The sequence below is a fragment of the Ambystoma mexicanum genome, chromosome 2q (genome assembly GCF_040938575.1).
Source record: "Ambystoma mexicanum isolate Mex_15411 chromosome 2q, UKY_AmexF1_1, whole genome shotgun sequence".
NCBI lineage: Eukaryota > Metazoa > Chordata > Amphibia > Caudata > Ambystomatidae > Ambystoma > Ambystoma mexicanum.
The window spans coordinates 1,205,826,245-1,205,840,966 of NC_090924.1; the positions used below are offsets into that span (position 1 = coordinate 1,205,826,245).

Sequence of the window (14,722 nt, forward strand, 5' to 3'; positions counted from 1 at the left end):
GGTCGAATTTTCTTCAGAGTGCTGTTGAAAACCGGATAGCCAGGGGAAAGGAAACCAGCTCGTGGACTTTAAGGCACTCACACCTTAAACCGACATTATGCCAAGCTTGTGACCTCTACCCTTGGCAGTGCAGGCACCTCCTTATGTCCTCCTTCGTGTCCCCACGACTTAAGCTCAGGAACAGCAAGATCTGCAGGAACTGCCAGGAACAACTCCCTCAGATACAGCTTTCCTTCACTTACAAGGTACTGTTCAAGTGCGGTGCAGAACTCCGTTCGGCCACAGTGACAGTTTGTAAAACTTTCCTGACTTCGAAGGCTTGTCCTTCCCTAAACCAACATCTAACTTTTAGTCTGACCTGATTCTTCTAAGATCTGTGCAAAGACTTAACCGTTTACTACCAGAACTGTGCTATCCATACAAGACTCTGAACCATTGACTTTGGCCCAGGCCTATTGAATTGAATTGCTGGTTTTAGTAAACTGAAACCCTTTCCCCTGACTATGAAAGTAATTGTGCTGTTGATTTTTATAACCTTGTCTTTTTACCCCTTTTTAAAGTAACTGAAGTGCCATTTTGCTCCCACTTCAGGGTAGCTGAGCTTGTTCAGAAACTGATTGGTTGTGCATTGTAGTGTATTAGAGTGTGATATTGAGCTGCCTTTGCTAGTGGAATGTTTTCCAAATGACTGTATAAATAAATGCATATTCTTTTACCAAGAAACCTTGAGTAAGTGTTCGCTTGAATCACTGTATTTGCTAGCCCTTTGTGTAACCTGTTGTACTGCTCACTTTACTCTTGAGATAAGTCTGGCTGCTCAGCCACTGCTACCACATTACTGTGTAGTACAGGCTTGTACCAAAGGTGAAATTGCACTGACACGTGTAGTCTTAATTGTGTGTAGTGTTCCCAAAGGGTACTGCATATGATTCTGCCTAACATCGGGCATTTAACTTGGGTGGTAGACTGTTACTTACAGGTTGGGCCTGCCACCTCAGGGCATATCGCCTCAGTAATGATTCTCACTTGGTTGCCACTCTTTATTCTTACTGGGACAACTATGAATGTTCCAGTAATGATTCCCTGGATTTTTTAGGGCTCTTTCCTTATTGATACTTGTATAAGAGTTCACATATTAATTCTCAATCTTATCCGCCATTTTGTTTTTACTGAGGCGAGTATGAGGCATATGATGTTATATTTGTTATCCCTCCCGAGTCTCCCACTTTCCCTGTTCCCTCTTTTCACTGGGGCTAGCATCACTGGGCCTGCACTCAGGACGGGAAGCTTCTCTTCTGTCATCAGGTTGGCTTGGAGCTTCTCTGATTCTCTTTTTCTCGCTCAGTGTCCCAAGTGACTCCTCCGAATAGAACTCCTCCTTCTGTTTTTATGAGACATTCCTGAGTCCTCCCCAGCAGAGCCTCATAGTCCTGTGTCTTTGTTGCTTGAGTAGTCTGTATTATTCAAGCACTCTTCTTCTCACTTTTACAAGAATACTTCTCGTCATGATGAATTAACGGTTCTACACCACAGTAACAAACAGGTGCATTTTCTTCTTGTCTTCTTTTTGGTGTTGCTGTCAATGGAGGGTTGTGAGTGAGTAACTAAGAAAATTCCTTTTTAAAATGGGAGTCCTTGTCCCTCAAGGTGGAGTCTCTCCTGGTGAGGGCCAGCTTGTCTCTACCGCATGGTAGAAAACGCACAGTGGGTCCACCTCCCTAACCTCAAATGGAAAGATGTGACTGAATCCCACAGTTCGTCACAGTGCATGTACAATAGCATAAAGATGATAACAAGTAGTACGCACATTTATAAGGATGTAAAGAGGTAGGATATACACCTGGGACAAAACAAAACAAACAGAAACAAAATGTATATAGTAAAACAAGTGACTTACAAAGATAATATTAACCTTCTATTAAGATAAGGGGGCATTTTCTTCAAACTAGAGAGTAGTAGTAATTAAATATACAAAGTTACCTTATTAAGCATCATTGGCGGCAGTGGTGGAGTCAGCTAGGGAGAATAGGGAGAGGGCAGGAGGAGCTCCCTCTTTAGCAAGTAAATGAAGTTTCAGGCATGCTTTCAAGAGATCCCCAGTTGATCTGGCTTTGATTGTTATGGTCAGCGGTTTCCATTGGAGTGAGGAGAGTAAAGAAAAGAACAGAACTGAGAGGAGGCCCTGGGAGGGCATGGGACAGTGATGTTGAGCACATAGGAGGATTGGAAGGAACGAGATGTGAAGAGAACTGAGATACTATCAGACAGGTACTGAGTAGTAAGACCATTGATAGCGTTGTAGGCCAGGAGAAGGAGCTTGAAAAGAGAGTGGTTGTGCATGGAGAGACAACCAAGCATGTTGTGGGTAGGTAGAAGTGAGGGAGGATCTGGATAGGTTGTAGAGAGTGCGGGTAGCAAAGTTGAGAACTTTGTCTTGAGGGAGGAAGGAGCAGAGAGGAAGGGCAAGGAGTAGACTTGTGCAGTAGTCCAGTTTGCTGAGCACAAGAGCAGAGATTACAGTTTATGTAGAGTGGTATGAAAAGGGCACATTTTCCAAATTTTAAGGAGGTTGATATGAGCAGTAGAGGCAGTGGGAATGATGAATTGTTTCAGGTGAAGGTCACTATCAAAGAGGACACCAACGTCGTGAGCCTTGGGGGAGGGAGCAAGAAGGTCAGGCAGGAAGGAGATAGGAGAGGGGAGTGGAGGAATTGCATTGGAAGCTGGTAGGAATATGACGTCATGTGAGTTCCAAGAGATTTTAAAGGAACAACCTTCCAGGTAGGAGTTGATCCAGGCCAGAAAAGATTTGTGAAACCCAAGGTCCTGAAGAGTGAGGAGGGGAGAGGAGTGTTTGACAGTGGCAAAAGTGCGAGAAAGGTCCAAAAAGATAAATATAGAAAAATATATAGTCTGGAGTGGTGAGTATTAGCGAGAAGGTTGGGGACATACATGAGTGCAATCTTGCTGGAGTCTTTACTATGCAAGCCAAATTGAAGTAGATCTGCAATGCTATTATACTCAAGGTTATTAGTAAGCCTATCGAAGACCGCCCACTACAGGACTTTTCAATAATGAGGAAGGAGAGAAACTGGGCAATTGTTTGTTTGGAATGTTTGGGTCAGTGCAGGGTTTCTAGCATAAGGGCAAGACAGTTGCAGATTTGAAGGAGGCAGGATAAAGTCCAGTGGAGAGAGAGATTAAAGAGCTCAGAGAGATAAGGGCCAGTGATTGAGACTAAGGGCCTCATTATGAGTATGCCATCCTGTAACAAGCTACTGGCACCGTTGTTACCAGACTGACATACTCCGAGTTCTGCAGGTTTGACCTGGCGGGTGGCAAGGCACCCGCTTTCAGACTTTGACGTATCCACCGGCACTGTTGCACACAGTGCCGGTGCATCCATTCTCTCCATTCCCATTGAGTCCTATGGCACTCGAATGGGAATGGGGAGTCATTTTTCCCAGTGCCTGGTGAAGGGGAATTACTGTACAATTCCCCATTGTAAAACTGTTACTGTTACACCCTTAGTGAAAAAACCCAGCCAAGACCCAAAAGATTCAGGAAACCTACATCCGATCATGAACTGTAATTTTCTTTTGAATATTATGGATAAGATAGCCACAGCACAATTTCAAAAATGTACTGGAAAAAAACACACCCTACGTAAGGGCTTTAGAGCCGCCCATAGCACAGAAAAAGCAATGCTGGACCTCCAGACCCACATGTTAACCATTACTGACAAAGAAAAAACTGGTCTTTTTGTTTTGCTGGATTTGAGCGCGGTTTTGACCTGCTTGATCATAAGCAGCTTCAGTGGGTACTGGAACACACTGCAAATTGCTCTCCTGATGCAATCAGATGGATAATCTCTTTTGTCTCTGACAAAAGGTCAAAAATCTTGATGGGGACAAATTCTCAGTAGAAAATCTGATTGGTTGTGGAGTGCAGCAGGGCGCGTGTCTTTCCCCACTCTTGTTCACCTTATATCTGTGGTGCCTCTGCATAGTACTCGAGAACATCGGAGTCTTTTTTACCAACTACGCAGATGACATCCAGCTTGTGGTTGAGCTGAGCGGGTGTTATAGCGCTAAGGTGGAAGCCACATATAAAATCATAGCAACATGGATTGCACAAAATTGGATGTACCTCAATGGGAGAAAGATAGAGCTGATGATCTTTGGATCCAGCCAAGCTCGAATCAAACAGAGCCCGGAGTTCAAGTCCTTTAACATCAAGGAAGTAGTTATTCCAGTCAGTGAAAAAGTAAAAACTCTTGGCTTATATTTAGAAGCCTCCCTAGGGGCAGAATCACAAGTGCCATATTTGCATAGAAACTGCCAGTACTATCTCAGACTTCTCAACAACATCAGACCCTATATAAACGAGGAAAACAGTGCCACCATAGCTAGAGCTACAATCTTATCGCATTAGGATTATGGAAATGCCCTGATGGCCGGTGCAAGACAAAAGTGTCTGACCAAATGTCAGACTATTCAAAATAACGGTAAGAATAATCAAAATGAAATAAAGGAGAGAACACATCACTAAGGACAGAATGGACCTCCACTGGCTAGTTGTAAAGGAGAGGATCTCTTTTAAGAGCCTGACGCTAGCTCACAGATGCCGGTTTGGACAGGCTCCGGTTTATCTTAAAGAGAGGATCGGTCAATATGTTCCTCGTCGATCATTAAGATCTGAAACACAGACACTGATCAAATGTCCAGCTTTCAAGCACGCAAATGGCCTGGGCAGTTCCTTCCCTGTAAAAGTAGCTCAAAATTGGAATAGCCTTCTGACTGAGCTAAAGCTTGTAAGAAACTACAACAGTTTCAGAAAAAAAACGAAAACACACCTTTTCAAATAAATACCATCTGACAGTAATCTAGAAACAGCAAACTGAGTAAACGTTCGGTCCTGTGTTGGCTGTAAAATGTCTTCGTCTCATTGGTGTGCCCCGATGCCTGTGGGCTGTGGCGCGGTACAAATTAATAAATAATAAAAATAAATAATAATAATGTCAGGTTTTGTGTCAACTTAAAGTGTGAAGTCACTTGGTTCCAATTAAGGCCTAGGCGTAGTCCCATTGTAATTATAATAGGCTTTACCTGTCACTATTTTTCATAACATTTTATTTAATAAAACATTTTGTTACTGCAAACCATCTTGCTTCTTGTCTCAAAATGTGGGGGTGGGGTAGTTAGAGTCTAACTTATTAAACTGATGGTTGTCTGAGAGCATATACTGAAGCTCAAACTATTAAAGTTAATTGTATGTATCTTGTTTGGAGATGGGTGTTTAAGTTTGCTTGGGCAGGTTCTCTCCCAAATGACCTGTATGAATAATCCAACAATATCAAGTGCCATACTTTATTTTTGCTGCTGGGAAGAGAGCACGCTAAAGCATTTTTAGGCCCACGTCATTTGTGTAGGTGGGAACACAGCATGCCAAAGCATTCTTAGTCACACATTATTTTATAGGCAGGTGAGAGAATACCAGAACATGTTTAAGAGGCCATCAATTTTATAGGTGGGAAGATAACTCCTCAAGGCATTCTTAGTCACACATTCATTTCAGAAGTGGAGGAGAGAAGATGGAAACACGTTCTTGTCCATGTCATATTTGTATGTAGAAAGAGAGTATGCCAAACTATTCTTAGTCACAATGAATTTAATAGGGAGAGGAGAGTGCATCCCACAGGTTTCTAAGGTGCATATCATTTGTGTAGGTGGGAGTACACTAATGCATTTTAGTCACACCTTCATTTTTTATGAAGTGGACAGAGCACTCAAACACATTCTTAGGCACACATATTTTTTTTTTAGGTGGGAAGGTATCACGTCAAATCATTCCTAGTGACACCTTACTTTTATAGGTGGAGGAGCATCCTAAAACAGTTGTGTAATCTGCTTATTATACCACAGTCAAGTTAGATTATATAATGTATGAATCTGCTGCAGTACCCAAACATGATAGGTAACATGGTATGGTTTGGGGAGGAATGTGTCTGTTAAGCATTTTTAAACTGCTACAGCAGTATGCACTGAAGAAGCCTGCATAGTAAATGGGTCTGTGCAACAGCCAAGCTGAACAATCCATGGCAGCAGATCTCTTCCTATGCAAAGAAAGGCAGCATCTCCTGGAAGTGAATCAGGAACATTGCCAAGAAATGTAATCATGCAGGCAACTTTGTAAAACTTTGAATCAGCATCAGAGGAAAAGGTTGAAAATAAAAGAGTTGAGCCCCACAATTTGAATAACTAGAGAACAGAAGGACATCACCAAAGGAAGAAAGAGAGGAAGCCAAAGATGATGAACAAGAAATGACCACTGTAGGTACCCCAGATTTGATTTCCTTGAAATCCGATGAAAATATGGAATTTAACAAGTGCAATCTGACAAAGATTATGTTTCATCCCCTGATACTAGATTGAGACTCAGATACATCTTCTTTGATGATACAAAAGACAGCAAGAGAGACAACAAAGCAAAGCAAGAGGTTTTAATATTAATGAGACTGGACCAATCTCAGGGTAAGAAGGCTCACCTGACAATGGACATGGTCACAAGTGCTAAGGCATGTATTTCATGGACATCGGTGGATACTGGTTCACAGACTGCATACCGCTATGCAGCAAAGTTCTGGACAGCAGCCACCAAATGGCATTCGACAGCTAGTCCTCATTATGTATGGAAGGGTTTGAAAGTAAGTATCTCTGGGAGAAAGGCACACTTGCGACCCATAATGTAGGAGTAGGCTTAGTAGCAGCATACAATGGGTCCAGTGTTGCAGCTGCCCTAAGAGTAGGTCAACATATTTACATGCCCTACTTGGTCCATCTCCTCCATCTTGTGGTGACAGACATCATAAGCCCTGAACCACGACCAGATGAGATGGTTAATGTTGCCCAGAATAACTGCACACCCTACAATGCCAAAATGTGTCAGGAAAGCTGAAGTCGGAAGACCAGCTGCAGTTACGAGTCCAGATCCCTTATAACTACAAATGAGGACTCAGTGGAATTCAATCGTACATATGCTGGGCCATCTGTGAGAACAGTGTAATGGCGTGACTGATGGCTGCAATAGCCACAAACCGCAATTGAAGGTTTCCTACCTAACACCTACAGAGTGGTAAATATTGGACAATCTTTTCTTCTTTCCTGCTGCCTTTTGAAGAGGCCACCCAGTGGGTTAGCCCACATAATGGGTCATTCAGGGAAACGCTGCCAGTGATGAATCTGCTGGAATGACAACTATCCAACACAATATATCTGGGAATGCAATAGCAGTGCAAATGGTCATGAACATGCACTCAACCTTCTGATCGAACACATCCATTGTTGTTATGAACATGAATATGGAGTACCTACTGGCACCTTTCACTAACCCAGGGATTAAAGTCAAAATGGCAATGTTTATACAAAATGTGTGTAAAACTGAAAATGAGGTCTCTACAGGTGATTGTCATTAACAGGAGGACAAGCAACCCAAGTGCAACAATGCACCAAAGAGAAGTCCATTTATCTGAACGGAACAAGAAGACTGAGATGACAACATTTAGACAGCATTAACCCAGTGTTTTCCATCCACTGCAAAGTAGGCTGCTGGACTGTTCACACTCATTATCCCCAGTCTTTGACACTATTTCATGGGCAACATGATGTGCTTTTTAGCATCAGAAATATTTAAGACATGTGGGACAGACTCCTTCCACAGTTTGAATCGCTGAATGAATCAGGATCCTGAGAATTCAGTGGGTCCATGGCCGTCCAGATGGTTGTTCTATATGTTCCCACCATATCATTGTGTAGTGATGATGATCCACTTCAATTCTGGCTTGGCAAGTAATCACTGTGGCCATCTGTGCTTGTTCAATTGGCTATGGAACCCCAACCTGCCCACTGGCTAGTGTGCAGTAAGAACACTTATTTTGCGCTGCTAGTGTTACTGTCTCAGACGGCACCTCAAGGAGACACATGTGAGAGAGCTTACTTTCATAAAAATGAACATGCATCTTATCTTTGAAAGGGGAAGGCACACTTGGCGTTGGCAAACCTAACAACAGACTCTTCGTATAATGTACATTTGCGTTCCTTCAATTGGAATTTACTTTTTCCTTATATTAAAGTTAAAGTTTACTTATGTGTACTTTTCTTGTCCAATATTCATCTTTAATAAGCCCAATTAACAGTGACATATGACTTAGTTTACATTCTGCCTTAATGAGGGGTCAGACACCCCCAATACTCCCCTGGCACAATTAATCTCAGATCTCCAGGGAGAAGTAAAACCCACAGAGTATTTGTCACTGGTGTTTATGCCTAGGTCTATTTGGCGCTATATAGCAGTGGTGCACATTCCAAGCTTCTTTTAACTCCACCCTGTTAATGGTGAATAGTGGCTAAAGTGCTTCTTCAGCCCACACAGTACTACAAACCAACAATGATCCCGATCATAAAGGTGAAACAGACATGCGCAAGCGAGTGTACATCATAAACCTGTATTGGTAACGTGGGCCAAGGGCAGGTTATTCTCTTAAGAGGGGTGTGAATGTGATTAACAGTAGCAAGCCAAAGAGCAAGAAAACAATCCACAATAAAGGAATGTCCAATCAAGGTTCTATGAAAATACATACAGTTAATTAAACACACCAATATGCATTAAAAACGGACTTTAAAAACAATAGCAGAAACCCACCCTTGTGACATGTAGCCAGAACATCAGAATGTAGGTGTAGCAAGCACTCCAATTACTGAAGTTGGAGTGAAAGGCAAGATATTGAAACAATGTTATGAAGAGAGGAGGTCGAAGTGTTTCCCATGTACCGAGAGACGCCCCAACCAAAAAAAGAACCAAAGACATTATGGCCGCCGACTGCACAAGCTCATGCCAACCCCCACTGCACCCACGGTGGACACGTACCATGAGAAGTCGCCTCTCAGCTGTCCCTATGACCCCAGAGCAGTACGAACACTACACAGCGTGGATGAAGATGTGAAACACAGAGCCAGAGACGGCTATATGGACAGAATTGACTAAAGCGCTGAGAAGCCATGCCTCAAGTTGTTAGAGACTACATGACCTAGCAGCATCAGACATGAAGCACACGGGCCATCCACACATTCGGGCGACACACTGACACCCAAATACAGGAAGAACACATGCATACAGTTCTATGAGGACGGTGACACATATATACTGTCTGCACGTTTATTATTTTGCCACTAGCTTATCACAGCAACACAGAAAGGCCAAAAGCAAGAGCATCACATTTACATGCTTGCAGATGCTTACATGCAAATAACCCCATGGAATGGCAGTAGAACCTACAGGACCTGACAGAGCCATGATGCACTAACATATGGATGCTATATGGAAGACATGCAAGGGGAAAAACAAGCCATGGCTTAGGAAATCATAGTAGACAATAATCGTCTCATCTCAGAAAACCTGAAGCCCACTGAGTGCTATGAAAGCAGAAGTACTGCAGTGAGCAAAAAGGCCACTTCCAAGGTTGCACTGTTGCAAAGTGACATTATTTACCCTGAACAGAAGTTATACCGACAGTAGAGAAGCATCATTCTCCTTAAATTCAGAATAATTCAGAGCTCCAAGACCCATGAACACGGTACCTGAGCATGTGGCCCAGCCGAGCTGAGAGCGAGCCAAGACTTGGCAGCTGAGAGGCGCAGCCGTCTCATGGACCAGACAGTGATTGCAACCAAATTGTTACATGCGAGCTACAGATTGTGTGTGGGAAAGGAGCACTTGTACGGCAGCAATGGTCTAAGCATGGTTACATCACCGACACATAGTTGCACATAGCACCCTGAACAGATGCGGTCCGAGATGGGAATTGATTTTGTCCAAGGCCTGGGGGCTCACGGCTCAGCCAATCACAGGTTATGCCTCGATGGGTGGGTAGCTGGGGCCACCGACCAATCACTGGGTCCACATACTGTAACATTTAGTAAGTAACATTTTTCAGGGATGGTCCAGGTGTGACATCTGACATGGTTGTGCTCAATCCCCTAACCTCTATAGGGGATGCTATAGGGGGACTACCACTCAGTAACCTATCCGGAGTGGGGTTAGGTTTTTGGAGAAGGGCCCAGGATGTGATGCACTCATGACGCAACTTGCTATCAAAACTGGCCTGCGAGCCAGAGTTCTTTGAGCTGTGCCTGAAATTGCCCCTGTGCATTTGATCCCTGTGGTTTGTTGGTTGTAATAAACCTTAGTTGAACTTGCTACTTGTCTGGACTTGCATTCCTTTTTGGATGGGAAGAAGTTAGGTCTTCCATGAGTTTGATGTCCATGAACTCCTAGCAACCCACCCCGCTTTGCTGGGAGTTATCCCTAACAGTTACTTAAAAGCATATGTCCTGGTAGACAGATGGTGCAAATGAGTGTCTTAGCAGTCATGTGTTCCAAAAAGTGAACCAAACTGGCTGGACCTCACAAAACTATCTTAATCTTTTCTATGGTGATTCAATGATGTCGAAACAGGCTTCAGGATGCTTAGAGTTGGGACCAAAGCGGTGCTCTGTGTGATTCGAAGGAGGCGTTCAAGCAATGCAATTCAAATGTCTCACCAGAATCGCTTTAAAGGTAGAGTCAGTTCGAAATGATGGTTGCAACTTAGTAGAGTCAATGGGCAACATGATGCTTCCAGCAGCTTGAGTCGAGGTACAAAGTGTTTTAATGCAATGATCCAGGTGTTTCAATGCATTGTTCGAAGAGGTGGCAGTTTGTAGTTCAAAGACATTTGCAGCAGCAAGCTGGTGTTCAAGATGAACAAATAAGGTGCTCTGCTGGAACGATGCAGTGTTAAGCTGGTTTGATGACTGCAAAACAGGAGATGAATGAGAATCACAGAGAGTGCCAAAGGAAGCCCTGTGGGTCTGGTGGTTCAAAGTCAGTGTTTGAGGATAGCTTGAAGCTGCAGAATACAGATATCCAGCTGTTGTGGCTTCTTCTGGTACTTTGAGTCCTAATCCACCGGTTCAAGGAAAAGATTTGTCAGCTTCCTCTTCACTCCAGGTCTGGGAGGCTAGCTAGCTTCTGGAGGAGCCCTTCTTGGAACACATTTCTTCACCTTTGCAGAGGACTTTCCCAAAAGGGCCCAAACAAACTCTTTTGTCCAAGATGAATCATGGTAAAAGGTCAGCAGGGATTGGATAAAAGCAATCCTGCTTTACGCTGTACAATTCCTGTCAAGATGACAATTGTTTACTTGTGTGAAAGATAATGTTCTCTGTTCTGCAGGAAGTGGAGAAGACAGGAAGAGAAGAGAAGCAAACAGAAAACCAAGATGGAGAAATCCTTCCATCAGTCCCTTTGGCTCTGTCTGACTGGTACAACTCTGCCCCTTTCCGAAGCCTGCAGCTTCAGAGACCTTTGGTATGCAACACCCTGGTGTGAAGATGGCCCTTCTGTTATGGGTGTGCCTCTTTGAAGCATGGTTCCCAGGTGTCCTCCTGGGAGTTTCCATGGCTAGGAGGGGTTACTTAACCTCTGAAGGGGTCAGAGACACCTGTCTTGCCTAGTGTCCTGCTGGCTGAGCAGAGAGTGACAGTGTGGCTACAATGTACATAGCCTTTCCATAGCTGGCATGAGCTCCCAGGGTGGACATGAGTAGGATGTAAACCTGATGTGGCTTTTATAATTGTGTGAACTATCAGTCACCATACCAAAAACCAGGTATGGCTTATTATGAGAGATTACTCTGCCACAAGACAGAGTTCTTTATAGAAATTATGGTTTTGTATCAGAGTTGCAGACTTAAATACAACCTCTGTCTGTGGTGATGTTGCTGTCACAGAGGCTGTCATTCAGGCCATCTGTGGCTTTTGACCCTGATCTGTGCCACTGAAGTGCAGGAGATGAATATCTGGAGACTGATGTAGCATTTCACTAGTGTTCACTATGCTTTAGGCATGAACCTTCTAACAGGGGGTCTGTTTAGCTGATCACCATTTCTGAGTTGGAATTACCCACATGATTTTATTATTTAATAAAACTCAGAAAATCTAAGGTTTTCACAACCGTGCCAGATCGTATTTCGTCAAAGTCCAATTCTAGGCTTCTTCTTTTTTTAAACCAGTTAACATTGAAACTCCCTGGTGGTTAACCCTCAACTTATTTGGCTCCACCGGCCAGTAGAGCTATCACCCAGTATTGTACTTACAGACTGGTGGTTCTGCCTCAATTTATTTGACAAATGAGACACTTTTACATGTTTCATTCACTCCCACATTGTTGACGCTCCCAGTTCACCATATCGGTCCTTTTTCTACTCTTTATCCAATTTACTTACACACGGGTGGGTTGTTACTGGAGTATTTCCCTCAACACAGCACCCTGCTTTGCAGTGTTTTCCAGCGAATTCTGACGTACACATGTGCCAGAAAACAGGCAGTATTTGCCTGCATGCCTTATCATTCTGTTAGTCCTATCCTTCCCAAGAAGCAACACCCGCTGAACTTCAGAGGTTGCCACACTGATCGTGGTGGTAAAGCCGTGGCCCTGCTCATTGCTAATGCTATTGGGTGAAGCTGTGCAAGGCTAGTCAATAGGGATTGGAAGGCAATTGTGTAGGCCAGGAGTCTAGGAGTTGGGGGTCACTCCTTGTGTGACAGCAAGGAAGTGGAGTGTCCGTAATTGGTGGACACTCCCGTCCCCTGCACTCCTTATGTACTGGCCACACTGTCAGTCAAATGTTAATGGAATTCACGACAGAAGTGGAGTGTCATCTGATACTATCTTGTCGATACCATCACTGCTCAAATAGGGTGCTGCAGGATGGATCTGTTGCATGTGGTCTGTGCTGCTCCAACACATCCATTTGCCATGCATGGTAGTGCTTCCTCATCAAGGAGATGCCCAATACATTTTTCCTTGTGTCTTTTTCTAGAAGTTGAACATTTCACTGCCTACCTCCTCCCTGACAGATCTCACTCTCCAGGAAGCTGAGCTACTGCCACACCCATGGGGTGGGATGAGTTTTGAACCAATCTTACCGGCTTAAGCAATGCTGTATACAATGCCTCCCCTCCTCCTGAGCCGGTAAACGTGCAGTTTCTCCAGTCTCCTCCTCCTGAGCAGACAAATATACAGTGGCAACTGACTCCTCCTCAGCCATCTGTTGAAGGACTATCTCTCTCTCCTCCCCCTAGTGCTCTTCAGTCTCCTGCAGCACCCCCAGATCCAACTGTTTTATCTTCTCCCACTCTCCGTCTGCACTGCTGTGGCTTCCACTCCTTGCCTCTTCTTCTGGGCTGTCACCATCCTCCCAAACAACTCCATAGTCTAAATAGTAGTCTGTGTTTTCTAGGTACTCCTGAATTTACACTTTGGCTAATACAACCTTCTCCTGATTGCTGGTAGCCGGCCAACAACCACTGTCTCATCCAACACTGCCAATGTGGTTCCCACCACATCCATTCATGCCTCCCCCTCCACACACTACAACCCACCCCCCACCCCGGCCACCCATCTCTGACTGACTACCTACCTTGACATGCAAGAAACAAGATAATGCAGTGTGTGGCCTAAGGTGCCATATGCAATGAACACAAAGAAATACAAATGGGTTCATGCAAGACTCACACAAAGGGAAAGGGTTGTCACAAAACACAGATAGTACTGATAAGGAAAGGAAGCAGAAGACGGCTTTGATTGGTCGCTGGGAAAGAAACCCTTTTTTGAGACCAGAGGTCGAGTTGGACCCAGAACAAATCCTGCAGAAAGACCATGGGGCATGTCGAGCTCACCCAGGAAAGCTCAACCTTCCTGTGGCGCAGAGTCAAACCCCATGACCAGCTCTTTGCATTAGTTCAGAATATGCTAAATGTTCTGGAAAATGTGTTAGCGTTAGGACATTAATAGCATACATAAGGCAAGAAAAAGAAAAAAACCAAGCTCGTATTAGCTCGTGGACATGATCAGGTTAAAGGTTTCAAATATGGAAACCATACAATCTGTATAAATAAATAAAAAAAATAATAAAAAAAAATAAAAAGAGCTCGTATTAACCTTTTAAGTAACACAAATTAAGAGACAGTGCAGTGCGTGTGACTTACCTTTTCTACGTAATCGGGAACTTCTTCTACTGTTTTGAAGGATGTTTCGTTCGGTTGCAGTAAGTAAAACATCATGCGGGCACCCTGAGAGATGGACTGTGCGCTGCCCCCTGTGTAACCAGCCATAACTGCAAGCGAGTGGGGGTAGAGGCGGACTGGAAGCAGCTCTGTGTTGCCCGTTCGGCTTCCTCCTAAACCAGTGACCAGGGCAACACTGCGATCAAGCTCGCCAAGCCTGCACCATCTGTTCACCTGACAGTGAAAGAAAAAAAAAATACCCCATTGAGAAACCTGAGCAAAGTTCAGCTGAGGCATAAAAGTGTACACGAATCCAACTATCACATCGCAGTCAAGATAAGATAGTGTTACCTGTAAGTCGGCCAAGGTTAAAAACTGTACATTATTCCTGTCACGAACAGGAATGACGACTGCTTGCTTTAAAACAACACAAATAACTTGTATTGTTTTTATTTACTCAAAACGGATTACTTAAATGCACGTAACGCTGCACTCGAGATTCAAAAATAGTATTAGACCAATACAATGGTGTGTAGTGTGTGTTTACAAGGGTGTGTCACAAAGAACCCCAATGAGTATTGTGCAGTGGCAAATCGTGTTTATCTTAGAGGTAGCGA

General features: G+C 43.9%; 1 protein-coding gene across 1 annotated transcript in view; it reads right to left on the minus strand.

The window, feature by feature from the left end:
- AGMO (alkylglycerol monooxygenase) overlaps positions 1 to 14,296 on the minus strand; it is a 1,424,437-nt gene extending 1,410,141 nt beyond the window's left edge. The window contains exon 1 of the mRNA XM_069648601.1: positions 14,088 to 14,296. Within this exon, the coding sequence (XP_069504702.1) occupies positions 14,088 to 14,213 (126 nt within the window). The 5' untranslated portion in view covers positions 14,214 to 14,296. The remainder of the gene's footprint in view (positions 1 to 14,087) is intronic.
- Between the last annotated feature and the right edge of the window lie 426 nt (positions 14,297 to 14,722).